We start from the raw sequence: 27,699 nt of genomic DNA, 5'->3' as shown, positions 1-27,699 counted from the left end.
AGTGTGGTGACAAACATCATCTGTTTTGTGTCCATGCTGGTTTCCAGCTGTCACCGTGTGAAAACAATCTCATCCGTGCCCCTTGGACGGAGCCATCCGTCAGGGCCATGATGGACACGTGGAGTTGCTCCCTGGGGATGCAGGCTGGGATTGCTTTGACTTGGTGGGATGTCCTGGCCATGGGATGAGGGGAACTGTCACCCCGTGTTGCTGGGGCTGCTGATGCCAGAGTGGCTTCTAATGCCAGCAAAACTTGAGAGCAGAGTGGGAGCACAGAATCACAAAATCAGCTGAGCTGGAAGGGACCTCCAAGGATCATGGAGTCCAACCCTCAGCCCTGCACAAGCCCAGCCCCAAGAGTCACCCCCTGTGCCCCAGAGGATCAGCCAAACCCTCCTGGAGCTCTGGCAGCCTTGGGGCTGTGCCCACTGCCCTGGGGAGCCTGGGCAGTGCCCAACCAGCCTCTGGGGGAAGAACCTTTGCCTGAGATCCAACCTGAGCCTGCCCTGACACAGCTCCAGCCATTCCCTGGGGTTCTGTTGATCAGCCAAGCCCTGCTCCATCGTTGTGCAGATCCAGTCTGTGCTTGCTGGAACGGGGGCACAGCCCATCCTGCATCCTCGTGGACCAGCTGTTGTGTCCATGCAGTGGGAGGGGGCTGTGTGGATGCTGGGGGTAGATCTGACCTTTCAGCTTTGATCCCTGAACAAGCTGAGAGAGAGAGATCTTCCAGCCATCCCTCCATCCATGTGCTGTGTGAGTAACAGCATCGTGGCCCAGCATCCCATCCTGGTGCCACCCCTGTGCCGGGAGCCCCCCTTGGTGTCCAGCACCAGCCACCCGGTTGCCTGTCACGTGTGACGCCCTTCCCCGTGTCCCAGCACGCATTCCCAGTCCTGGTGAGCTGTTGTTCCTCTCCCCACAGCCCTGCCTGCAGTACTGGCCCGAGCCAGGGCTCCAGCAGTACGGCCCCATGGAGGTGGAGTACGTGTCCGGAACGGCGGATGAGGACATCGTGTCCCGGCTCTTCCGAGTCCAGAACATCACACGGGTGAGGGTCTCTGCTCTGGCTCCATGCCAGAAAAGGGGGGAGGGGGGCTTCATGTGTGTCTGTGTGTGTGCCCAGATGCCCCCAGGCATCTCCCAGGGCTGGAAGAGCTCATGTGCAGGTGGGTTGGTTGCTTTTTTGGGGAAGGGCTGAGGCATCCCCAAGAGCTGCTGTGTGTGAGTCCTAGAGTCCCAGAATGGTCTGGGTTGGAAGGGACCTCAAAAATCATCTTGTTCCACCTCCCTGCTGTGGGCAGGGACACCTTCCACTAGACCAGGTTGCTCCAAGACGTGTCCAACCTGGCTTTGAACACGTCCAGGGATGGGGAGTCCACAACCTCTCTGGGCCTTCTTGGAAGACCTTCTTTGGAGAGTAGAACGATGATGCACCCAGTGAGGCCACACAGTCCCGGAGCTGGTCATTCCCTGTGTAGGTAACTGAATGGTGCTGTAGATCATGGAATCATGGAATCTTTGAGGTGGGAAAAGACCCCTGAGATATCGAGTACAACTGTTCACCCAGCACTGCCAAGGCCACCACTAACCCGTGTCCTCAAATGCCACATCTGTGTACTTTTGAACACTCCCAGGGATGGGGACCCCACCACTGCCCTGGGCAGCCTGTGCCAGGGCTGGACAACCCTTGGTGGAGAAATGTTTCCTAATATCAAACCTAAACCACCTATGGTGCAACTTGAGGCCGTTTGCCTCTTGTCCTTTCCCTTGTTCCCTGGGAGCAGAGCCCGACCCAACCCTGGCTCCACCCTCCTGCCAGGGAGTTGGAGAGAGCCAGAAGGTCCCCCCTGAATGCTGGTGTCTTCAGCCTAGTCCAGCCCCCCCAAAGGATGCAGCCCCAGCTCTCCTCCTGGCAGAGAAGACCCTGTAGAATTGCCATTGTTCCATCCAAACCTTTCTGGAGTTCCCAGCTCCTTGCAAGATGTTAGAAAACTGTGGGAAGACCTTTCTCCTCGTGCCTGGAGGTCCTGCCACACGTGTGTCACAGGATGCAGACTCCCCACATGGGCATGGCACCAGCAGAGCCCTTCTCCTGCAGGGTGAGAAGATCCACCAAGTTTTTTACCTTGTTGCTTGGACAAGGTTCATCTTGCTTTGAAATGAAGAGAAATGCAGGGGAACAGGGAAGGGACACAGACTGTGATGAAGAGCCCGTGTGGGTGCAGAGCTGCACATGGAAAAACAAAAGCTGCTTTACCTACAAAAGCCATCCAGGGAGAGGTGACATCCCTGAAGGCCTTAAACTCCTGAGGGTTGCCAAGAGGCTGAGGCCAATGCCCCAGTGAAGGTCACCAGGCAGATGGGAATTAGGGAGCTTGGAAAGGAGCGTGTGGCCTGGCTGATGGCCCGGCTGGGAAGGTGCTTCCGAGGGGTGACTGGGGCCAGAGGAGATAAATCCTGATTATCTGGACTCAACACAAAGAGGGTTTTGGTTCACGCTCCCCGTGGGAGCATCTGGCATTTCCTGGGTGTCAGCACAAAATCCTACACCAAACATGCTCTGCTCTCAGGTGGTAGAATATACTCTGTGCTGAATTAAATTCAGCGTGATGGAAATCTCTGGATCTAAGAGGAGATTCCCCCAGGGAGCAGATTGCTTGCAACCACTTTGTGCCAAGCCTTTGCCTGCTGGGATGAAGCATTGGGGATGTCACAAGCCCTCCAGAGCTTTCACCTCAGCTTCAAAACACATCCCAAAACTGTCCTTCCCGAGCTGGCAGAGGGATTTTCTCCTGTTTTAACTCCACTTACTTGTCTCATCTTCCCCCTCTGCCTTCCTGGCTTCCAGCCAGAAGCAAAAACTGGAGTCCAAGGTGATCAGCCCATCAGACGACATCACCAACCCAGACTGAGTCTCCTGGAAAGATCAGAAAAGCCCCCAAAAAGGTTCAGAAAAGCCCCTCTTAAGGGGGTGCAGGTTGGAATGGGCACTGCATGCCCCCAATTCCCAGCCCCCAGACTGGGGCTCCCTGCAGAGCCACGGGAATACCGTGGTCCTGCTGCTTGGAGAGGGTCTGGTGCTCATCAGGCATCTGAAATGGGGTGGACAGAGCCCTCCAGAGCTGAGCACCCCCCCTCTGTGCCTGACCCCCCCTTTCTCCTCCAATGTGTGCTCCCCATGCGTGCTGCCAAGCCCTGAGTTGCATCTGGAATGTGTGACCACGGTCCCACCCCATCCAACACTCCGGATGCTCCGAGTATTCCTGAGCAGGAGCCCCACATCTGCTGGGCTAAAGCTTGGCCTCGTTCAGCTCTGGGGATGTTTTTAATCCTCCTCCTGGATCCAGCTAACCAGATTAGCTTTCCAAACTAACCAGATTACCAGGCATTAAGCTCCTGCCTCTGTGGGTGGCAGCTCCTCGGCAGCCTCCTGGTTTACAGCGAGCGGGACAGAAACACATCCCCGTGGATCTTCGTCGTGCAGGAGGAGGATGTGATGGAGAAGCCCTGGGGAGGCTCAGGGGGTCTGGTAACAAGTTTGAGGGGACACAGAGACAGCCTGAGGTGGGATAAACCACGTCTGTGGAGCTTTCCCCAGGTGCAGTGGGGTGGTGGAACCAGAGCGAGCTCAAGGAACCACCCAACTTAAAGCACCAGGAAAAGGTTTTCCTCTCTTTCTCCACTGTCCATGCCTGGCAAACCCCTCTTGCCCTCCCCTCAAACCTCCAGTAAATGAGGGCAGCCCGGGGGTTCCAGGTGATGAGTTTTGCTTTTCTAGTTGCAGGAGGGGCACCTGATGGTCCGGCACTTCCAGTACCTGCGGTGGTCGGCGTATCGAGACACTCCCGACTCCAAGAAGTCCTTCCTGCACCTCCTGGCCCAAGTGGAGAGGTGGCAGAAGGAAAGTGGGGATGGCAGGACCGTGGTGCACTGCCTGTGAGTGTCCCCTGGGGAGGAGCAGGTTCTGCTGGTGGTGAGGAGATGCCTCCAGTTTCCATGCCCACAGTTCTGCCTGGAAATCCCCTAAAAAAAGCCCTCCCTGGGGTGACTTTGTCCCCAGATGGTGCCACGACGTGAGTTTGGAGGCACCTTGTGGTCACCAAGTCAAAAACGTTCTCCATGAGATGGATGCTCAGTGGGAATGACACCCTGGCACCATCCCTGCCCTTCATATGCCTGTGCCCTGTCCTGCAGCAGGGCCTGGCAGAGCTCCCAACCCTGTCACCATGCCCTGTGTGTGTGGCAGGCTCCAAAGGGACGGGGCAGGAACTGTGGCAGCTCCCATCCTTTGCTTTTCATTGAGGGGGACATAGAACCTTGGGGTGGTTTGGGTGGGAAGGGATCTTAAAAATCATCATGTTCCAGTGGGCAGGAACACGTTCCACTAGGCCAGGTCGCTCCAAGCCTGGAGATGTTCTCCATCCCCCTCCTCCCAGCAGCTTTGGCTCACAAACACCGTGTGCTCCCCTCGGATGGGACCTGGCACGTTTGCAGATGGGCAGAGACAGCAGGAGAGCCTTTAATCAAAAATTAATTACAGCCTTGTCCGTCTTCATTAGCCCGGGGATAATTTGAGAACATGCTCTGTACAACACTGGCATCGTGTTCTCTCTTTCCTCTCCCCTGTTCCCTTCACTGCCAGGGATGAGACACGGTGGGAGAACAGCTTTTGGGGAGGTACCCAGTGCTCTGGGGGAAACATGGGATGGTTCCTCCAGGCAGCACCACCCCCATGTCACCAGCTCCCTGTGGATGGGAGGAGGGACACAGCAGCTTCCCCAAATTCACACGAGGAGCTGGTCCGTGGCAGGGCTGGACACTGAGCCCAAATGGTCCAGGATCCAGCCTTGATGGTCCAAAAAGGTGTTTTCATGCTCTTCTGAAGACTGGGAGGGCAGGATCACAACTCCTACCACCCTGTGGGGCAGGTTCAGGTGCCCCGGTTTGGGCACATCGCCTGGGATGCAGAGTCAGACGGGGAAGGGGGCACTTGGAGGGAGCAGGAAGGTGCTCTAATGCCATTTTCTCACCACTGACACGTGTGTTTCTCCCACCAGGAACGGAGGTGGCCGGAGTGGCACCTTCTGTGCCTCCACCATGATCCTGGAGATGATCAAGTGTCACAACATGGCAGATGTGTTCTATGCTGCAAAGACCCTCCGCAACTACAAGCCAAATATGGTGGAGACCTTGGTAAGCACCAGAGCCCACCAACATCCACCCTGGCTGCTGGTGCCAGCAGAGGGGAGAGGTGCTGGGCCTCCCTAATTCCCAGAACACCTCCTTTGCCTCCCCAAATCCTGATGAGCATCACGGGCATGGGATGGGCAAGGAGGTGAGGCAGCTTCTCCAAGCAGCCTTGTCTTCATCCTGCCGTGCCAACGTGGTGTCAGCACTGGGGTTGTTGGAAATCCTTCCCAGGAATCAGAAGGAGGGTTCACATCAACTCATGGGGATGTCACTGTGGTTCTTCAGGAGGTTTGTGGCGTTGGGAGCAGCTCCGAGGGGGAGTCAGATAAATTCCTGTTAGAAATATAAAAGGAATGAGGATTTGGAATGAAATTAATGGGTGGAGGAGCTGCTGGGAGCAGCAGTGGAGCCACGTGCCCTGAGGAGGAGGCTGGAGGTGGCAGCAGGTCGGGGTGAAAAGTCCCTGCCCTAATTCAGGCCCTCAATAATGGAAGAGGGGATGGAGCAGCCGCGTGTCCGTGCCCGTGGTGGAGGAATCCAGGTGCCTCCTGATGTTTTAAAAGCGAGTCAGCTGGAAACATTTACCCTGTTCGGATTATAAAATCCCTAAGTTGCAAAATGAAATGGTTTTTTTGAGGAGGGGATGTGATTTGCATTAGGAATTAAAAGCGGAGGAGAAGGTGAGGGAGGGGAGAGGGGAGCAGGGGGAGGGATGCAGATAATGGAAAGATGATGTGACAAGCATGAAGCCAACCGGGCCCATCGGGCTAAATTGCAAAGGTATTAAGAAAAAAGGCAACATTTCCCATCAGGACACGAGCGTCCTCCCGCCTCAAATGAACCTGAACCAGCTATTCTGGGAATCTCAATCTCCCTGAGTCCCCAGGAGGCCGGATCCGTGCCTGGTGTAAGGAGGCACAGCCCGGCAGAGAGCAGCCAGCACGAGGCGCTTCCCGCGCATCTTCCCCTCCGTTTGCCCCCGGGGTTTATTTTTATGTGATGATAAATGGAAAACAATCCCTTTTCTTAATCCCAAAAGCATTATGTGCTTTTAATCTGAGCCGTGGCAGCCTCCTCTCTTTGAAGTCCTCCTCTCCCTCCCTGTCTGCTCCCACCTGGGATCCCTGAGCAGCCGCCCACCCGTGCGGGATAACGGGATTTTCGTGCCGGTGCTCGAGCTGCAATCCCTGTCCTGCAGCTGGGATTTGGGGAGATGAGCTCTCCCCTTTCCTTCCCTGCACCCACCTGATGTCCCAGAACTTGTAGCTGCACCAAAATCCTGATTTATTTGGTTTGTTTTCCCCCCCCATTCAGGCTGGTTTTGTTTGTTGGAGCAACAGCTCCTGGGGTTGGGCACTGCCAAGGTCGCAGCGTTCCCGTGAGCCTTCTGTGCATGGGAACAGGTCATGGAAAGGATGTGGATGGATGAGACTGCCTTTACAAGCCCAATTTCAGTGACTTTTGCTATAAAACCCATGCTGGGCTTTCCCTGGGGGGAAGCAGAAGGTGGGAGGATGTTGACATCATCCGTTGGTGTCTGGGGAAAAGAGGGAAGAGCGAGCCCAGTCCTGTTGAGAGTTTGGAGAGGAGCTTCCCCACTTACAGTCCTTGACTTTGTCACAGGCAGCTCAGGCTTTGACCTGAACACCAAAATGCTCATTGGTTTGGCACTTCCCTTGGAAAATTTGGATTTTTTGGAAGTGAAACTCCCAGGAGTTCCCTTTGTGCCTCTCCCCCCACGCACAGCAAACGCCCAACCCAAATCCCTGCAAGGGATGGAAAATAACTCTTCTTCATCAGCATGAAGAGAATTTGTGATGAAGAATGTCCTGGCAGCCAGGGCAGGGCATCTCCATCCACCCAGACCATGGGTGGTCACCTTGGCACTCTTCCCATTTTCAGCCTCTGCTGAACTCAGAAAGAAAAACTCTCCTCGATTTCCTGCCTGAGGTTTTGTTTCGGACACCTCTGGCCCCAAAATCCATCATTCCCTTGGCTCTGCCACCACTGATTGACACATGTCAGTCACTGTGGTGGTGAGGGGGTCAGACAGGGGGGGATGTGGTCACTGATCCCCCAGTGCTGCTCCTGCTTGTACCCTGGGGTGGTGAATAAACTGTATTTTCATAGCACGGGGATGTCACAGTCCTTGTCCATCCCCTGGGGGAGGTGAAGGTGCCATCTGTCCCCAGAAAAGGGAAATTTGTTGCATGTGCTGCCTTTGGATCTGAAGGACAATGGGGACAACACCAACAATGGGTGTTGTTTGCCAGGAGTGGAGTTTCTCCTGGCTGTGGCATCAGCAGGACCAATCATGGAGCCTGGAGAGGGACACAGCCCCCAGCCAGGGCTGACATCCCATAGAGCCCTCACAGGCGTTTCCTTAGGGCTGTGGACATTTATTTTGCCTCAAACAGGGAGAGATTTGGGAGATAACTCACTTGGGATCACAACATCCTCTCTTCTCTCTCCGAACAGGAGCAGTACCATTTCTGCTACGACATAGCACTGGAATATCTGGAGTCCCTGGAGACCAGATAGCACCTGGCCAGGAGAGGGGCGGCGAGGGCTGGCACAGGGGTCGTGCCAACTGTGCATCTCCCACCTGGACGTTGCGTTCCTGCTGGAGGCGGGCCCGGAAACAGCAAAGGACCCAACGGGAAAACCCATGGGATCGAGGAAAACCCATGGGATCGAGGAAACGAGAGGATGTGGGGATGTGCTGGACGTGTTGGGGGTGTTGGCCGCTCTCCATCTTCATCCTCCGCTCTCCATCTTCCCTCCCTGCTGAGTGGCCACAGGTTGGATGTCACGACTCATCCCATTCCTTGGAGTTGGGGTGTGCAGGATGTGGCCCCGTGGCGCTGCCGGGGGCCCCTAAAGCAGCTGGAGAGGAGCCCAGGGAGGGGAGGAAGAGGAGGACAGAAGGAGCAGAGGCCGTTTCCCAGCAGGGAAGGATGGATACTGGGAGGAGAGACGTTGGCTCTCAGTTCTGTGTGGAACTGAAGCCGCTCCCGAGGAGCCCGACGGCTGCCTGGGACAAAGACCCTCCCAGGAGCTCTTGAGTTTGTGCCCCTTTGCACCACGAGTTTGGTCTTCGCTTGTTTTAGTTGTGTGAGTTGCCACCCTTTGTGTGCCCAGCCCTGGGCAGAGCAGGGAGGAGGGATGAGAGGGCATGGGTGGCACCGACCGTGTCCTGCTTCAGACCCGGGCCTTCCTGGCACCTTTGCCAGGCTTTGGAAGTGATGCTCCCCCTGCATCTCCACACCATCCTCCCTGTCTGTTGCACTTAATTCCTCCTGATGACCCAAAGGCTCCGGCCCACAGGGCTGTTTTTAACCCTTCCCTTGTGAATCGCTGCATTTGAAGCAAAATCCTCAAAATTTGGGTCCATCCCGTGTTCCTCCTGGATGCTGCCCCCAGGCAGTTGTCCACTGATGCTCTTGGCTTTTGCTGGGGCTGGTGGAGCAGTTTTGGGGTGGTGTTGAGCTGTGCTGAAGCCCCTGAGCTGGGCTGTATGTTGGGGCTGGGCATGGGGAGGTCCCCAAGCCCCTGGTGCCACCCAGGGCTGGTGATTCAAGGTACTTGATACTTTTTCAGCTCCATCCTGCTGCAGGTGGGTGTGAGACAGCACTTTTTCCATCTGATGTTGTGATAATTCCAGGAATCTCTGCTCACAGCCTGGTGGTAATAAAATGAACAGCCTCAGGAAGGTGCAGGCAGAGGGATGAAGGTCTGGGGTCTGCCCTGGGGACTCAGACTGAGGGGAGGTTGAGTCTGTCTTGAGGGCCAGGCAGAACTTCACCATCATTTTTTGTGGGTCTGGAGCAGAACAGATGAGAAAACTGTCCTCCAGATGCTGGAGGGTGGATGTGGGCAACCCCATCCTTCATCCCTCCTTCATCCTTCATCTCTCCCTCACCCTCCTCTTATCCTTCATCCCCCATGTGTGCTCCCCCATCCTCCAGCCCCATCTCCTCAGGGCAGGGGCAGCTTCCCTGCCTTGCCCTGCCTGGAGCTGGGGATCCCTCTCCCCAGGGAATTCTCCCCAGGGAATCTTGAAGGCTGGGGGAGCAAACCCAGGGGATGTTTCCATCCCCCTTCCAAGGGTGAAGGAGAGCAGGGAGATCCAGCCCTGCCCTCTCTCTCCTTGAAGGTTTCCCACCTGCTGTGGGAATGGGGGTCTCAGCAGCATCCAGGGGTTCTGCCCAGAGCCTTGGCTCTCTCACCTGCTCACTGAGTAATTCCCAGCCTGAAAACAACTTATTCCAAGGGCTATACAACATTATTCTCATTTTTTCCATCCCTGCTGTCTAACCCTGTCATGTGCCCATTCAGTCTCGTGACCAAATAGCCTTTTTTTTACCCTAAAATGGCCCAGTTACACCCCAGTGTGGTGACACCAGTACCTGGTAACACCAGGTCTCACATCACAAGCCTAGACTTGGAATAAATCCGTGTCCTTTTCCCAATCCCCATCTCTCCATGGACATGTCCTGCTGTCCTAGGGAAGGCTCTGCACGGTGGGTGCAGAAATGTGCAGGAATTGTTTGGGTTTGGATGGAAATGGCTGAGCTGAGCCTCTGAAAGCCCTGGGAATGGGATGATCTGGGGGCTCTTCAGTCCTGGGAGCCAGAGGGATGTTGCTGCTTCATCCCAGATCTTCCCCCACCTCCTCCCTGCAGTCCAGAGGGAGGGACCATCCCACAGGGATGGAGGTAAAGTGTTGCCAGAAAGAGGAAAAGGTGGAAAACTGCAACCCCACTTAGTCCTGGAGACAACAGAAGCTGGAGGAGTTGTATATATGTTTTAAAATCCAGATTTTTTTCCTTTTTATTTTATTTTGATATCTCCTTGCTAGGTGTCTCTGGGTTTTTAGGGCATCTCTGGTGAAGGGCAGACTTTGAAATCCAAGTGCTATAAAACCCAACCCACCTCCAACTCCTACTGAGATGCTCCTCTGACACGAGGCAAGGACATCCTGTACATAGAAATATATATATATAGAAATCTATATATAAAAATATAAATACTGTTCTTAAGATGGATAATGTTTATTGGTATTACAGATTGGAGTGGTGCTTTTTTTGTTTGTTTTTTTTTTTTTTTAATAAAACCAAACCAAACAAAAACAGAACAAAACAAAACAAAAAAAAAAGGAAAAAAATTAAAACCCAAGAAAAACACCAAATTGGAACCATTTTGTCCATATGCAGGAAAAGTGATCCCAAAAAGGAGGCAGCTCCACCTCGGAGAAGGAGGGAGGGACAGGTCTGATGTGGATTGTACCACGCACATCCAGCTGTTGTTTTAACTGGTTGGTTTTTTTTAAATAGTTTTATTATTATATTATTATTTTTGGCTTTCTTTCCTTTTCAGAAGATCAGTTGCATAAATAAATGTTCCAAATTTGTGATGGCCTGTGGATTTCTTTCGCTGGCTCTGATCTGGGAGCTGTGATTTGGGGAGGGAAAAAACCCCTCTCCATCAGCCATATCTTGCTTTTTAAGGATATTTTGAGGAGTAGATTTGCAGGGCCAAATTCCAGGACTCCAAAACCTTCGTGGCACAGAGGAGATGGGGTTGCCTTGTGCTTGCAGAGCTTTGCTGGTGGTGTCCTCCTGGAGATCTTGGACTGGGCAGGACCCACCCTGGGTGCTTCTGAGGGAAGTTTTCCATGGCTGGAAAAGGTGTTGTGGGGAAAGGAGAAACTCAGGGCATTTTGCAGCTGGAAAATGAAATCCTGTTGGTAGAGAAGAGCCTTCAGGAGAAGTTCCTGCATTGTCTCTGGTGATTTATTTATTACAAAGCAGCCTTCAGTTAAATGTGTTGTGATATTAAACACTTCCAGTAACACTTGAGTCTTAATTTAATGGAGACCAAGGAAAAAAAAAATCTAATTGACTTGTCAGGATTGTTTTTCATCTTTAATTAAGGCTCGTGAAGGAGGCAGTAATTACACTTTACCAATAAATAATGAAAAGGGGGATAATGCAAATTCCAATCAAGTCCTACCCTTGGGAAGGGCTCTGGGTGTGGGGGGTCAGGCCTGGCAGGGGGTGACCTCTGTGTCCCCAAGCCCCCGGTGCTGTCCTGGTGGCCTTGAGGTGGGTTGGCCCCTGTGACCTCCAGTGCCCTGTTGGCCATCCACAGTGTCCCTTTCCTTTCTCTTCCCACCAAACCAGACTGGGAAAAATTTGCATCTATAAAAAAATAACCCAGCCAAGGTTATTTTGTGCAGCCACAGCCTGGTCCTGGACCCCACAGCCAGGCTGGCCACCAGCTTGGTGGCCCAGCCAGAGCCACTCCAGAGTCCTGTGCTGCCTCCCCACCCTCCTCCCCCTGGTTCCCTCTGCAGCCTCACTCTTCCCAGGCTGTATTTCAGCCACAGCTCGTTGGGCACTCGCTGTCACAGGCAGCTAATGAGGAAAAAGCCTTTCCCCCTGGTTTATGACAGTCATCATTCCACTGCTGGTCTGTGATGGAGAGAGAGAGACAGCAGCTGCTGCCACCAGGGACCAGGAATTATGGCTTGTGAAGGTAAAAAGAGGAGCTGTTTTGCAGGGACAAGGGTTTGGTGGCTCTCTGGGGCCCCGGGAGCTCAGGGAGGTGAGTGGCATCACTGTCCTTCCTTCCTTACTTCATCCCTGCAACTTCTCCAAGAGGCATGGACAGCCCAGAAGAGCCAAGAGGTCCCTGGAGGCAGGACAGACCAGCAGTTCAAGCCCTCATCCTGTGATGTCCCGTGGAGGTGTTGCCCCTTCTGGTTCATCAGCTCGTCCTGGTGAGTGACCTGTTGTGGGGCGGCCCCGGGATGGGGGTGGGATGGAGTGGAACATTTCTTTCCCTATTTTCCAGAGCCAAGAATGCCTTGGCAGGGGCATGGCTTGAGGCACTGGGGTCCTGCTGCTGCTCTGCCAGGCCTGGCTGGATTAGAGCTGTTTAAAAGGAGCTCTTTGCATTTCAATAATCCAAATGTGCCCAACTTTGGGCTCTTGGGAGTTGCTCACCAGCCCAACGCCTCCTTTGTGCTGTTATCAGCAGCACACACCCCAGTAGAGCTGGTCCTAATTTCCCTAAGCCAATGTCATGGTATTGTTGGAGGTGACCTGGATATTCTTGTTCCATCCACAGGCTCATTCCCTAATCCTGGCTGACAGACAGTGCTGGATGTGCCAGGAGTCCAGCTCCAGCCCCTGGCTGGTGCCTGGCATTGGGACCCCTGTCTCACCCCTCTCCACCTGCCCAGAGGGGCTGGAATTCCCAGGGGATGCTCAGCTTTGTCCTTGCCAACCCCACCTGCCCCTGGAGAGCCCACAGCCCAAAACCACCTTCAGGACACGGGGAGTGTTGTCAGGAGGGTGCCCAGGTCTCACCCCCCCAGTTATGGAGGGACATGACCAAGGTACCCAAAGGAATTGTGGGCAGAGCAAGGGCCTCCTTTTCCCTCTTCTTCAGTGCTTCAGGCCCTTCCCAGTGTGAGGGTCCCACCTGGGCCACCCCAGGTCATGGCACTTCAACCCTCTCAGGTTTTGGCTTTTTCCTTCTGATGTGGCATTTGAAAGGTTGCCCTGAGCCAAGGGTGAGGGCTGGGGGAGGGTGTGTTAAACCCTCCTGATTAACCTTGGCAGATTAATTCATTAAAGCAAAACCCCAATTCAATTAGTCCCAGTGGCCCATTTATCACCTGTGATGGCTCTGGAGGCCAAGTGCTGCTGTTGGGCTGATCCTCTCCATCCCCTCTTTTATCCCCGTCCTCCAGAGACCCTGCCAAGACTTCCCACGCCTGTCTGAGGAGGTTGGAATGGGGACAAACATGTCACACCCCTGTCCCCAGGTGCCTGGACCACCCATCCAGCCTTACTTGGGTTATTTTTGGGGCACAAGTGTGTGAAGGGTCCCTGAGTAGGATGATCTTTGTGGGATGACCTTGGGCCCATGGACAGCCCAGCTCTGCAGGGATGCCCAGGGCACTTTTCCCAGGATGGGCACAAGGAGTAGAGTCTGAAGAGCCCCACCCAAGGATGTGCCAAACTCCCCAGGCTATCACTGCCAGCACAGACACCACACTTTTCCAGAGATTTCCCATCTCTCCAGTGCTCTAAATGCTGTGGGATAATTTATTTAAGTAGCCTTAACAGGCCTGTAATCTCTGTGCTGCTCGTGTCACCTCTAAATGTTCCATCAAAAGGCTCAATGGGAAGAATTTGTATTTTGAAATAAATATTTCCTCACGGTGTGCAAAATATCTAATCATGTGTTTATCCTTAAGTACTTCCAAAAGTCAACATAATTATTCCAGTCCCATTAAGTTTAATTTGCAGTAAATTATGCATTTAGCTTTAAGTTGAGTTTGTTGGTTAGAGTCAGGATAAAGCTCTTGCTATTTATAAAGCAGTATTTTAGCACGGATATAAAACACAAATGCTAGGACAAGAAAATCCTGCTCAGGAAGTTTGGGGAGAATTTCAAATAGGGAGGTTAACAAAAATATCTGTGGAGTGAGTGTCTAATCACAGATGTGTGTGAGCACACTCAAGTCAACTCAAATGAACTCCCAAACAGTTTAGGGGGGCTCAGGCTGCCAAAAGAATTTTCCTCTGGCTGGAAAATGTGATATTTTCCTCGGGATGAGGTTTTGAAAAACAAATTAATCATTTAACTTTCCTCTTAGTGTCGTGTCTTTGAGGTTTTTACAGGGCAGGGGAGGTGTTCCCGCTGGAGGAGGTGGGACAGCTCTTATCTGTGATTTATCTGTGGTCTGGGATGTCTCTGTGGATTAACAGCTGTGGGTGATTGATCTTCCCCTTCCTGAGCAGCCTGGAGGCCTTGGAGTCAATGGAAAATCTCTGACGGCCAACAACGGTGCTCATGGCCCTTCCATGTTAATGGTTGCTGCAGTCACATCTCCATGTTCTGGACTCACATCTCCACGTGCTGGATCCATATCTCCATGGCTTGGACCCACGTCTCCATTTTCTGGACCCCCATTTCCATGTGCTGGACCCACATCCCCATGTTCTGGACTCACATCTCCATGTGCTGAACCCCCATCTCCATTTTCTGGACCCACATCTCCACGTGCTGGACTCATATATCCACATTCTGGACCCAAATCTCCACGTTCTGGACCCAAATCTCCACGTTCTACCCATACATCTCCATGTTCTGGACCTCCATCTCCATGTGCTGAACCCTCATCTCCATTTTCTGGACCCCCATCTCCATGTGCTGGACCCCCATCTCCATGTTCTGGACTCATATATCCACGTTCTGGACCCACATCTCCACATTCTGCACACACATCTCCATGTTCTGGACTCACATCTCCACGGGTTGGACCCATATCTCCATGTGCCAGACCCTCTGCATTTCGGGCTCTGTGGCCAAGTGACATTTTTCCCTCCAGTCCCAGGATGTGAGGAAGGCCATGGGAGGACTCTCCCCCCCAAAGAAACGTGTTGGGGGTGTGGGTGGATTGACAAATTGCCCGTTTGCTGGTGGGCTGGAGGACGGTCCTGCAGGGAAGGCAAGAGTGGAGTTTGTTGGGGTTTCTTTGGGGACTTCCAAGAGAAGATCTCTCAGTGCTTCACCCCTCCCTTCCTAAAACCAGAATGGACTTTTCTGAGCTGGAGTCTGTGGGTTCCTCCCCTCTGTGACACCCCTGGGAAGGAACTGTGTGGGGCAGAGCATCATCCATCACTCACTGGGGACAACAATCCTGTGCCCTCCTGCCCTCCCCTGCTCCGACAGAGCTCCTGCCAAGGACAGCCCAGCTCAGCAAGCCAGGACTCGTCCAGAGCTCCTGGGATGCTGCTGCTGCCCATTAAAAGGGCTCAGCTGGCTGGTGGAGCTGCCAGAATTCCAAAGAGGAGGCACTGAGCCGTGGCTGAACTTCGGGCCTTCCTTGGGGCCGGGCAGAGATGAACGCGCCCAAAATTACCGAGGGAACACCAGGGCCTGGAGCTTCCCCTCAGGGAGGCACCGGGGGCACAGTGGGGTCAGCAGCAGGATGGAAACCTCCCCTGGCCTCAGGAGAGTGTTGTGCCAGGAGCCTGGGGCTGTTCCTGACAGATCTGTGCCCCCCAAAGGAGTGGTGCCCGTGGTGGTTGCAGATCTGGGGGACTTCCAGGGGGTTGTGCTGCAGCAGTGGGATTCGGGCTGGGTGCAGGGAGGCTCAGGCATGTTTCTCCCCTGGGGTGGGGTGAGAAATGCAGAAAAACATCCCATCCATCCATCCATCCATCCATCCATCCATCCATCCATCCCCAACTCTGTGCCAGCCCCCCACCAATGTCCCCCTGCTAATGTTCCCCCACTGATGTCCCCCTGACAATGTCACCCCAAAACCATCCCCCACCAACATCCTCCTGCTGATATTCCCCCACCAATGTCCTCCCACCAACCTCCCCCACCAACACCCCCACTAACAGGCCCCTCCAATGTCCCCCCTCCAACATCCCCCAATCTACATCCCTCCCCCAACACATTCCCCACTGATGCTCCCCCCCAGTGTTCCCCCACTGATGTCCCTCCACCGTGTGCTGCCATTCCCAAGGATTTTTCCCTCCCTCACACCAAGCCCTGAAGCTCTTTTGCTGCCATTTGAGAAGTTCCCCGCAGCTCCCCCGGGGTGTTTTTTCTCTAATTTGGGACATGAAAAGATGTGCTGTCCCCTCACACCTGATGATCCATGTGGAACCCAAACCTCCCCTGGCTGCAGACAGGTTTGGGGGCTGGCTCAGGACTTGGATGATCCCCCCTCCCAGTGTCTCACTGGTGTCAGATGTTGGCACAACAACCCTCCTCTAATGAACCATCACACCAACACCTCGGGCAGCCACAGCCTGTTGATCCAGCCCTCACCAATCTGGAATGGATTGCTGTTTAAAACAAAAGAAAAAGGGAGTAGGGAGCAGCCTGTCCCTCCCTGCTCTGTGGGACACTTCATGAGGTCTGAGGAGGGATCAGCTGACAGGGCAGCTCCGGGATTTTCGTTTTGATAAAATTAAAATTCATTAGAAATGTCTGGCTGGGAACTGGGTCTCACAGCCTGGTTTGTTTTTTTTTTTTTCTGTTCCTCGGGATCAGCTTTATGGTGAGAAGTGTCCAGACCAAGGCAGGGAGGCTGCAGGAAGGGCTGGGAAGGGGAGGAAGCCCTGAGGAGGTGCCGGTGGCTCTGCCGAGCCCTGGGAATTCACTGGGGTCCTGGGGTTGTTGGGTGGGATTCAGAAAGTTGTTGTGCCAAGGAAGGGATTTTTTTCAGTGTAAACCTTTCTTGACAGCCCACAGTGCATCAGCCCCTGCCTCCCCTGCAGCTCACCCCGGGGAGGTGGAGGAGCATCAGGGGGTCAGGCAGGAGCCTCGTCTGAAACTGGTTCTTTAGCTCTGAAATGTAGAAACTTTTCCAGGGTTGTAATAATTTCACAGCAAATTTCACGCTTAGATTTGGGTTGGTTTTGATTTGTTGTTGTTTTTGGGTTTTTTTTTCCTTCTTCTTTCTTTTTTTTCCCTCTTTGAAGGAGAACATATTTCACCCTGTCAAACGTTTCTCCTGAACAGACAAGAGGGACTGAACCCCCTTCTGGGTATTCCTCCAACCCCCCTTTCGGAGCTCACCCATCAGTCCTGTGTTCTGAAGCTGGCATGATCTCCTACCCAACCCCCAGAGATGCTGCCAGGTGCCCAGTTATCCATGTGCTGCCCCTGCCAAAGCAAATGGGGACCTGCTGCCTTCTGGGAACATGTGCTGATGCAGGAGAGCAGTTCCAGGTCCCCCCTTTCAGGGATGGGGTTTCGTGGTGGATTTGGCAGTGGCTGGACTTGATGATCTTGGAATCATCAAATCATGGAATGGTTTGGGTTGGAAGGACCTTAAAGCTCATCTTGTTCCACCCCCCTGGGCAGGGACACCTTCCACTAGCCTGGTTTGCTCCAACCTGGCCTTGGACACTTCCAGGGATTCAGGGGCAGCCACAGCTTCTCTGGGCGACCTCTTCCACCTGTTCTTAGAGACCTTTTCCAATATAAATGACTCTGTGGTTCCCTGGTTTATGATTCCCAGCTCCCTGGGGCCCTGTTTGTGGGATGCAAACCATCCCCAGCCCCAGGAGGCTGCGGAGAACCAGGGACAGGTGGAGAGTTGAGGAAAGCAGAGGTGAAATGCTGCACCCAAGGTCATGGAACATCCAGGAGTCACACACTGATCCCCTGTGGTTTAGGTGATCTCCAGGCTGGGTCAAGCTCCTGTGCAATGCCAAGGTGGGAGCTTCCCATCAAATCACGTTCCCCATTTTGCTTTCTCTATCCTGAGAGCTCTCAGAGACCATTAAGGGAAACAGGAGATGTTTGCAAGGTTAAGAGACTCAGTGTCTCAACTCCCCAGAAGGTTTGCAGTAATTTACAGCTGAAGGCAGCGAGGGCTCTTCATGGGGGGAAGGGAAATGCAATTTAAGAGAACACAAATAAATAAGAAGCTGCAGCAGCCAACACTGTCTGATTTAATCCCCAGCCCACGAGAAAGATTTATTCTGTTATCTGACGGTTTGATCACCCCAGGAATCCTGCAGGTCAACCCATATCTCCTGTTATTATCTCTGGGCTCTTTCCACCAAGATGCACAGGGGAGATGTGGTGAAGAGATGAACCAAAGAGGGGTGTTGATAGGAGTGTAATGGATGGGACCCCCAGGGACCTTCGTCGTGGGGGGAACTCCAAAGATGCTCTGCATCAGATGTGGAATGGCTGGAGCTGTGTCAGGGTGGATTTTAGGGAAAGGTTCTTCCCCCAAAGGCTGGTTGGGCACTGCCCAGGCTCCCCAGGGCAGTGGGCACAGCCCCAAGGCTGCCAGAGCTCCAGGAGGGTTTGAACAACACTCTCAGGGAAAGGATGGGATTGTTGGGGTGTCTGTGCAGGGCCAGGGGTTGGACTGGATGATCCTTGTGGGTCCCTTCCAGCTCAGGACGTTCTATAAGTCTGTGACAGAGGATGATGAAGAGTTCCTGTTGGGGGGTTTGTTGCCACCTGCAGCCCACCCACTGTTACCCTGTGGTCACTACATGGAATTTGGAAGGTGCAGATCAGGCCCCTGAAGGCATTCTGGGATCAGAAAGGCCAAATCTCTTCATCAGAGGCGAACCTGCTCCCTGCTCTGGGGCTGAGCACCCACGTGGAGGGTGTTGGTGGCCTTTGGTGGGGGTGGGAGGGTATGATTTGCACACTCATGTGCAAAGAAGCCCCCAGGGGAGGGAGATTTGGTCACAAGTGGCAGCCAAGCCCGAAATACAGCCTGGAAGGACCATATGGGACTGGCATTAGGCCCTCAAGGCAGCCAGAAATCCTCTTGCAAGGATTAGAGTAGGGAGAGGGAAGCTCCTAAAGAGGCTGAGGGATGGATGAATCATGAAGTCATTAACCTTCATTAGTGAGGGCAGGCACAGCTCAGGTGTCTCCCAGGTGATGGCAGTGAAGGAGGGCAGCACCTGAGGGCCAGGGAATGTCCACTGGGAATCCTGGAGCTGTTGGGGTGATGGATCCCAGGGGTTTTCCTGAGGTGCTCGAGCAGCTTCCTAGTGATGTTCCTGCAGGATGGTGGTGTTGGGCTGCAGATGCTCCAGGATTTACCTCCTGGGCCACCACAGCTTGTCTTGTCTGAGTGTCAGAACTGCAAGGCTGACCATTCCAGTTGGTTATCCCGTGTCTGGAGTCAGTGTGGGAGGAACTGGAGGACTCTCCTGTTGGGAAAAGCCTGGTGCTGGGGTGTGGGACACCACGGGCAGAGCATTCCTGGGAGCCCTGCAGGGGCTGGCAGCTCCTTGGTTTAGACGCCAGAGAAGTGGGAAACATCCCTCTAAACCCCTGGAGGAATAAAACTGCACGTTGGAATCCATCCAGTGGGACACCTGCAGCGTGATTCCCTCCCTGGGGCTCTCCCTTCCACCCCTGCTCGTGCAATTCCAGCGTCCCTTCCCAAACACCCTGTTTGCTCCCTTCCACCTGTCTGGGAAAAATCATCCAAAAGACCCTCTGGGCCACTTTTCCCTTCCCCCTCTCCCTCCCATTTCGCTTCCTTCCTGCACATTTCTCAGTGCTCCCCCCTCTTCTTCCCATGCTGCCTAATAATTTCCCGGTGCCGAGCGTGCCTTTTGCTGCTGGAGCTGCCTGGGAATGGCACCAAAAAGCCACGGGAAAACTCTCCCCCGCAATCAGGCACGAAGCCCACAGAGCCATATGCAGAGGGAAACGCAGCCCCTACCAAAAACACAGCCAGAATGCAGAGACACAAACACACCCAAATAAACAGCCTCACCCCCCCCAGTGCACCTGAAACACGGCCACACACTGGCAGGGGTTTTAAGGGAGCCTGTTTGGAGCCACTCAGAGACACAAAAATGCAGGTGGACGTGGAGATTTTATGGGTTTTTATGGATTTATACAGATTTATACATTCCTCCCTTCTGCAGCAAGAGGAAATGCAAAGGTGGGGCACACGAACTCCCTGCCTTTGCTGCCCTGCTGCAAGACCACTTGGCAAAGGACCCCTCTTGGTTTGAGTTTCTCTGGCTGGAATTAAATATTTTGCCAGGCTCCAGGAGCTGAGGCTGTTTGCAAACCTGCCCTGGCCCAATTTCGTGCCTTTCACAGGCTTTTTAACTCAGAGAAAGGCTGGTTAAATACTGCACAAGGGTGGGCAGCAAACTGCTGGCCCAGGAGAGGGTGTGGGATGGGTAGGTGGAAGCCTAATTAGTGGCCTTGTCCTAATTGAGCACAGGAAGGGGTTGGGGATTGCATTTTTCTGTAGGAAAATGTTTTTGTTTTTTTTTCCTGATCCAAGGTTTTTTTCCAGCATTAACTAAATAACTGCTGCTATCCTGGCTGGGCTCTGCAGGCCATGCCAAGAGGGGAAGGTATTTGACTTGGCTCCAAGAGGAGAGATTTTGCATGGAAAAGGCAGCCAGGGTCTTCTCTCTGGGATGATATCCAGGAGTTTGGGCACTGCCCACCTGGGAGCTGGGCAGCTGCAAGTCCCCCATTTTGGGACCCCAAAACGTGACTACTGCTTCATGGGCAAAAGAGAAAAAATGCTGACTTTTCCTGGGAAGGCAAAGCTTGGGGGAAAAAAAAAAATCAGGCCCCTGCTTTTAATTTTTATTTTTTTTTCACGCTGTAATTTTAAACCTTTCCCTCTGAGGAGCTCCCAGAGCTCCGTGTTGACATTGGCTCTGGGGGCAGGAGGGAGGTTTGTGGCAGACCACAAAGCGTTTTGCAATCAAAATAAAAAGTAGCATCAAAAGGGGAACAACACAAGGGTGGGAGTGTTGAAACCTGATGTTTTCTCGTGCTTTTTTTTTCCTGGCCTTCCCCCCACCTCGAAAAGCCCAGCAGGTTTTGGAGTGTGTTCCCAAGGGAGTTCTGGGGGGTTGGTGTCTGTGTTTGGCCCTGGCTGGTGCCACCTGCCCAGCAGCTTCCAGGTCAGGGAAGTGATGGAATCACCACCCTGGAGGGATTGAGCAGTCAGGGAGCTCTGGCAACTGGGGTACAAGGTGAGTGGTGGGCTTGGCAATGCTGGGTTAATGGCTGGACTTGACCTTAGAGATCTTTTCCAACCTGAATCCTCCAGTGCCCTGCAGGCTGTGCTGAGCACACGTGGCTCTGCCCCATCTCCTGCTTGTTGTCACCCAAAACCAAGCTGGGATCTCCTGCTGCTGCTCTGACTTTTGGGGGGGTGTGTGTGCTCATGGGACTCCCAGTTAAAACTATCTCGGGAGTGGGAGGTCAGAAATGGGCCAGAACTGAATTGTAGCTCTTTTTCTTCTACTTTTTATCACGTTCTAATTGCAGGGGATGGAGGTGGGCACTACAGAGCAGCTACAAAGTCCAGTGGGGGGTGATGCTTTCAGGGGTGACCCACAGGGCAGGAAAGTGCTTGTGTGGGTCCAGCCAAAACCAGGCAGTGCTTTGAGAGGGGGAGGATCGAGTTCTCGTGCCCGGGGCAGCAGGGGGATGGTTTGCCTCGAGGCTGAGGTGAGCTTCTCCATCTCATTTCCCCCTCCCAGTGTTTGCCTCCTCGCCTCTCAGGCTCTCTGTGGGACACCTTGCTGCCTGTAAACTGCACTTCACACATCCCTGAGCACTGCAGAAGGAGAAGGACTAATTGTTCAAAGTGCTGAGTAAATCCTGGCAGAGCGTTCCCGCTGTCCCAGTGCCCAGGGCTCCTCTGGGCTGGGCTCCTCAGCAGAGCCAGAGACTGGCTGGACTTGCCAAGGGCATGTGATCCCCTTGGCACAAAGTTTGGGGGCCCCAAACCCTGTTCAGGTGCACCCAGGTCTTTGGGATGAAGGGCAGGCACCAGCTCGTGAGGAAAAGGCTGTTCCAGTGTGGGGGTTTGTGGTTTGGCACCTTCCTCGGGGCTGTGACACAGCACCTGAGGCACCACTTGGTTGCTGAAAGGACAGTTTTGGGCTGTGCCACCAGCAGAGAAGCAGCCCAGGCACTCGCCCAGAGGTAGGACTTGGTGCCCAGCATTTAATTAGCGTCCAAAGAATTAACTTATTTCCAAGAATTGTGTTCAAGGCTTGGGCCGTTCCCATTTGAGAGCCTTCTGCTGACACCAAGGCACAGCTTGGCAGGGATTTGCATGTCCTGCCTCCATCCCTGCCCACTTCCCTGCCTGCTTTGCCTGGGGGGGAGTGTGCAGGGCCAGCTCAGCTCTGTCCTGCCGTGCTTGATGTGCTGCTCTGCCCAGGAAATGTCTCTGGTGTACAGGAGCTGTGGGACCACCATCCCAGGTCTCCAAAGACAGCAGAAAAGCAGGTCAAGAGGAGACAATGAAGCCACAGCGAGCACAAAATGTTCTCCATGGGGATGAGGGATGTGTTGAGCCCACTGCATTCCAGGTAGGGATCCATCCCCTCCCCCTGGATCCAGCTGCATCCATCCCCAGGGACCACCCTCCCTATGGACACCCTTCCTTTGTGTCCCCTCTCTCTGGTGCATCATGGTGAGGTGTCTGATCTGTCCATCATCTGTCTCAGTTTCTCTCCCTGTTGGTCTCTCTGCCAGCCCCTCTTTAGGGTCGGTGTGGGGTTGGAATGAGATGATCTTTAAGGTCCCTTCCAACACAAACCACTGTGGGATTCTAGGACTGAATTTCCCAGCTGGGCCCTTCCCCAGGCTCAAGCAGAAGTGCCTCCCCTGTACCTGTGCCAGTCTGAGAGGTGTTGCACCTTGGAGATACCAGATTCTCTGCACGAATTTTGGAGCCTTGGCTGGCCAGGCTGGGTTTAAACCTGGGTTTAAATACACTCCCAACTTCAGGAGAAGCTGCCTGGCACTCCCAGAGCAGTTCCAAACGCTGCCCTGTGGCTTTGTACAGAGGCTGTGTCCAGAGGATGACCCGGGAAAAGTCCAATCCCTCAGGTTTCCTTGGCTCTTCCATGCCACCTGTGCCAGATGTGCCCACATCCCCATCCCCATCCCCAGCAGGAGCAGGGCTGGAGCGGTGGCTGCACGTCCTGGCATCACACCCGTGGCCCAGGGGGGACGACAGAAGGGCTTAATGAGGGTTTGAAGGCAACATCTTGTAAACTTTGGAGCAAAGAAGCTGCAGTTTGATTGGAACATGTTTGCTTGGCAGGGGCTGCCCGGGCCCCTGCTGCTGCTGCTGCTTTTACTGGTGCTAATTAGGCAGATTTCCATCCTGCCAGGCGCTGGCAAGTGGCTCCTCCAGCGAGTCCCAGCAGGCCCAGCATCCCACTGGGAGTGGTGGAGGGGACCAGTGAGTCCCCCCTGGCAGTGCAGGCTGGAGGTGGGTCATGCCCTGGGGCAGCTCAGTGGCACTGGAGCCTCCGGGGTGGTGGCACAGGGAGAGGCAGTCCTGGCTGGGTGGGGAGTGCAGAGCACTGAGGATGATCCCAAACCCCTGGGATCCCTCACTGACCTCAGTGACTGGGCAATCAGAGCACCCTGCTCTGCCCAGAGCACCCAGGTTGGGGTTTCAGCAGAGGTGTGCTGGCACCCTGGGCTTTTGACAATGATGTGATGGCCCAGAACAGGGAGCACTTAAAAACCTTTACAAGCTCAGGACTAATCCCCCTCCCACCGGAGTCATCCCACGGGCACTTTCCCTCCCATTGCAACCATCTGCTTCTTTTGAAGCTTGATAAATATTTCCTTCCCCCCCCCAGTCTCTGCCTTTCACTCCTCCTCCTCTAAGACAAAAACCCTGCAACAACCCAAACAGCTGCAGTATCACCTCCTCCCACCCTAAAAGCACTTCCCATTTTCTTTTTTCCTGGCACAGCTTCACTTCCACGGGGGCTGTTGGGGGAAGAGCAGGGACAGAAGGGGAAGTGGCACCGACCTGCCCGTGCCACATCTGTGCCAAGGCTGCTGTGGCTGTTTGCCAGGCTCTTTTCCCAGTGTCTCCACACACAGGAGATCCCTGGCTGGGGTCGTCAGGGTAATCCAATTCCTTGCTTTAATGTTTGTCGGGAGTCAGGTCCCTCTTAATCTATTACGGTGTCATTAAAAGGGAAAATGTTTGCTTGCAGGGCCTCAGTGGCCTTTTAAAACTACTTACAAATGTAATTAGCAGCCACCTTAGGAATTTAACCCTTTCTCGACGTGGCCAGCTCTGTTTCCATGGAAGCAGCAAAGGGCCTGATTGGGAAATTTGGTAGGAATAGCCCAGATTTGGTGTCTCTGTGACTGTGAGGGATGTGCAGCTGCTGTGCTGGAGCAGGGGAGTGTTTTACAAGATGCTTTGGGATCTGCAGGTGAGACTGTTGGTATTTCAGACAACATTCTTCTCGCCCTGAGCTTAGAGACATCACGGCTTCAAGTTGCATTCCACCCCCTTTGAGGCTTCATCCAAGCTGGAAGTAGCCCAGTGACACTGGCAGATGGGATTTGGAGCCAGGCTCCATCCAAGCAGCACTTACAGCCCAGGGGTGCCAGCAGCCCTGGCCATATGGGGCCTCCCAGAGCTCCACAGGGACAGGCCTGAGGATTCATCCATCTTCTCCAGCTCCAGCATTCCCGGGGCTCTGCTGTCACAGCCCTTGTGCCTCCATTTGTCACCCTGGGCAACAGCAGGGCCAGCTCAGGGGGGTGTTTATTCCCATGGGGATGTCAAACATGCTCCAGAAACAGGGATAGCATAAGGATGTCATCCCAGTAATGCTGTATTTTCCCACTGGCTGATGCTCCTGGAGGCAGATCATGCTGCTGTGGTGGTTTTATTGTTTATTTAGACCATGAACTCTGCAGAACTTCTTAGTGTGCATCCAGCTGGTGGGAAGAGCACACACATCCATGGGGTCCTGCTGCAGGAAGCTTTCAAAGGAACTGGAATGTTCCTTTTTAATGAGTTTTTCACCCTTTGTTAAGGTAACAGAGCTCTCACCTTAAGTGCTGCCTTAGAAACCCTTCAAGGAGAGGAGTTGTGAAGGTCCTGGTGGTGCAAACCTGGGACAGTGGAGAGGTTGTGTTGCTTGGTTAAAGGTGAAGCATCTTGTTGATGCCACAGCCCTGATGTGGTGCTTAAATCTTCATGTAATTTTAAATTTCATGAATTTCCTTCATGAAATTCACGTGGGGGGATTTACCCAGAGTCAAAATTGGCCCCTGGATCCAAATCTTTAATAGTGGGTGCAGGAACCTCCATCCTGCTTGTGACTTTGGGCACCTCAGAGGAGTCTGGTGTGAGCAGAGAAAGCCTGAACTGTTGTCTCAGTTGAGATCCTGGAAAATGTCCCCAGCCCAAGAAAGGGGGACCTGGAATGGAGGTGTCCCTGGTCCCTCTTAAGTAATCACCTGCTGCTCTGCTTTTGAAACACAGGAGAAACCAATTTTACCACCAGCAGCTCCTGCAAGGAGCTCTTGCTATAAAGGGGGGAGTTCTGTCTTAACAGCTCCAAAACCAGTCATTTTAATCAAAGCAGTTGGTTTGCAGCTCATTTTTCTTTTCTGTGCAATTAAGAATTATCTGCATGGCAACGGCCCAGGCCTGGCTGAGCTCAAGCTGGGATGTTTCAGACCCTGCCCAAAGTCCAGTCAACAAACTGCAGGATCCAGTGCTGGCTGTAATTTTGGCCACTTCATAAGGAAGTGATGGAGAGAGACTGATTTTGTAGCGTGGAAGGGGAAAGGCTCAAAGGAGCAGCTCATGTGCAGAGGCCAAAAGCAACTTCAGCTGCAGCACTCGGGGAGCAGAGATGGGGGTTCTAAGGATGAGCAAAGAATCCCAGAATCATTTGGGTTGGAAGGGATGTTAAAAATCACCCAGTGCCACCCCCTGCCATGGGCAGGGACACCTTCCACTAGCTCAGGTTGCTCCAAGCCCCATCCAACCTGTCCAGCCAGGTGTAAATAACTGATTTGGGTTGGAAGGAACCTCAAAAATCATCTGCTTCCACTCCTGCCATGGACAGGGACACCTTCCACCAGCCCAGGTTGCTCCAACCTGGCCTTGGACACTTCCACGGATCCAGGGACAGCCACAGCTTCTCTGGGCAACCTGGGCCAGGGCCTCCCCACCCTCACAGGGAAGTTTCTTCCTAATATTTAATCTAAACCCACTCCCTTCTCCTACCTCACTCCAACCATACAATGCCTTTAGTTTTCAGAATTAACATGTGCATTAACACACAGCTCTTGTTTTGGTCTCAGGCTTCTCCCAAGGATTTCTGTGTTGCATTTGCATCCAGAAACTAAAGCAGTTTAATGGTGGGTTGGTCTTTGCTCCCACCATTGCCTGCAGGGGTGTGGGAGGCTCAGGCAGAGCCCTCAGTTCAGCTGTGCCTTCCTCTGCTTCTGCTTCACAGCCAAACCAGCAACAAGCACCCAAGGAAAGCAAACCCTTCTCTGCTTTGCCCCCAGCCCCTCGAGATGGTCCATGGTGATACTGGTCCTCCTTCCCCCTGTGGAGGAGCAGCAGCACTGAGGAGAGGAGGAGGAAGGTCCACTCCTGCCCTTGCCGTGTCTTGGGCTGCTTCTCCTGGGCCATTCCCTTGATCCAGTCCTGACAGAGTGTCTTGAGGGTCTATCTGACTGAAGCATCCCCTGCTTGCATCTATCCAGGCAGAGTTACCCACCCCAAAACGCCTTGGTGCAGGTTGTGCACCTCTAGTGTGATTTAAACTGGAATTACAGAGCTGGAGGTCTGGCTTGGCTGGAATAACTGGGCAAGGTCCACATTTGGAGCCCTGGTTTGACAGTGCTGGCTGTGTGGCACAAAATCTGCAGTGAGAACCATGACTTCACAGATTCAAAGCGTCATTCAGGTTGGAAAAGCCCTTCAAGACCATCGAATCCAACCATTCCCACCAGGTCCCTAAGTGCCACATCCACACGGCTTTTTAAATCCCTCCAGGGGGTTCATTAGTGCAAAAGTTCTGCCCAAAGCAAAAGCAAACCATTCCAGCGGTCAGGCTGTGCCCCTCAGGAGCTCAGGGGATGGCTCTGTGCAGGCTGGGCTTGGGGACAGCCAGGGTGGGGCACGTCCCAGCCCGGGGTGACTCTGGCTGTGGGTCTCACCTCAGCACATGGTTTGCTCTCCTCCCTGGGAGCTGACAGTACTTCGAGCTCCACCTATTGTCGCACACTTGGATGCAGCTGAAATTCCAACTGCAAGCGGGTATCTCTGGAGCTCCTCGCCCGCCTAACGAGGAATGCTGGTGTAAATCCGTGGTTATTAGGATTTCCCGATAAGCCAGGGGAGGTGAACGCTGCTGGAGAGGGAGCGCTGGCTTTTGGGGAAAGATTTTGCTCTTCAGGCTGAACTCTCATTTGCAGGCAGTGATTTTCCAGTCCCACCAGCTGCTTCCTTCCCTTCCTGGGTCGTGTCTGTGTCCCCTCAGCTGTCACAGGCGGTGTGGTCTCCCCCCATCACATTTGGGGACACTCTTAGTCAAGCTCCGAGCCCCTCCTTGCACCGCAGCTCCCCTCCTGCTTCAGCCCAGCTCCTCCCGAGCTCCTTCGCAGACAGCTTTTACAGCGGAAAAGACGTCCCAGATGGGAAAACCAAAAAGCTGGAGCCTGCCTGGCCTCGAGGGTTGGTTCCCGTGTGGTCTGGGGGAGCCCCGACCCCTGGCACAGAGCTGGGATCCCATCCCAGGAACTCTCCTCACCTTCCCCGGGGGCAGAAGCGCGGCACAGGCAGCTCCTCTCTGCCTGTCAGCTCTACAGCATCCCCCGAGCGTCTCACTCCCCGCTGAGAGCACTTAATTACCAGTAATTACCCCTGACTTGTTTTTAATTGTTCCCCAATAACACCTCCTGATTAGGGGAAGAGGAGCATATTCTGCAACAGCTGCAACACCCGCAACTTTCCTCCCCTGGAAAGTTCCGAAAAGATTCATTTTTCACGCAAAATTTTGTGGTTTCTGTCTGTCCCGCCCGCGGTGGGAGCATCCCTTTGGTGCAGGCACAGCGTGTCGGGGTTGATATTCCAGGTTTTGGGCAAAATAGAGACTGGGGAGGAGATGGAGATGGACTATCCAACAT

General features: G+C 53.7%; 1 protein-coding gene across 5 annotated transcripts in view; it reads left to right on the top strand.

The window, feature by feature from the left end:
• Nucleotides 1–10,613, top strand: part of PTPRU (protein tyrosine phosphatase receptor type U) — a 68,983-nt gene extending 58,370 nt beyond the window's left edge. For all 5 annotated transcript variants that reach the window (XM_032710018.1, XM_032710017.1, XM_032710016.1 and 2 more), the window contains 4 exons: nucleotides 926–1,051; nucleotides 3,782–3,939; nucleotides 5,061–5,196; nucleotides 7,672–10,613. In XM_032710018.1, the coding sequence (XP_032565909.1) occupies nucleotides 926–1,051; nucleotides 3,782–3,939; nucleotides 5,061–5,196; nucleotides 7,672–7,734 (483 nt within the window). In that variant the 3' untranslated portion in view covers nucleotides 7,735–10,613. The remainder of the gene's footprint in view (nucleotides 1–925; nucleotides 1,052–3,781; nucleotides 3,940–5,060; nucleotides 5,197–7,671) is intronic.
• Nucleotides 10,614–27,699: the final 17,086 nt, after the last annotated feature.

The sequence above is a fragment of the Chiroxiphia lanceolata genome, chromosome 24 (genome assembly GCF_009829145.1).
Source record: "Chiroxiphia lanceolata isolate bChiLan1 chromosome 24, bChiLan1.pri, whole genome shotgun sequence".
NCBI lineage: Eukaryota > Metazoa > Chordata > Aves > Passeriformes > Pipridae > Chiroxiphia > Chiroxiphia lanceolata.
Note: the sequence above shows the minus strand (reverse complement) of the source record. Positions and strands in the feature narration are given on the sequence as shown.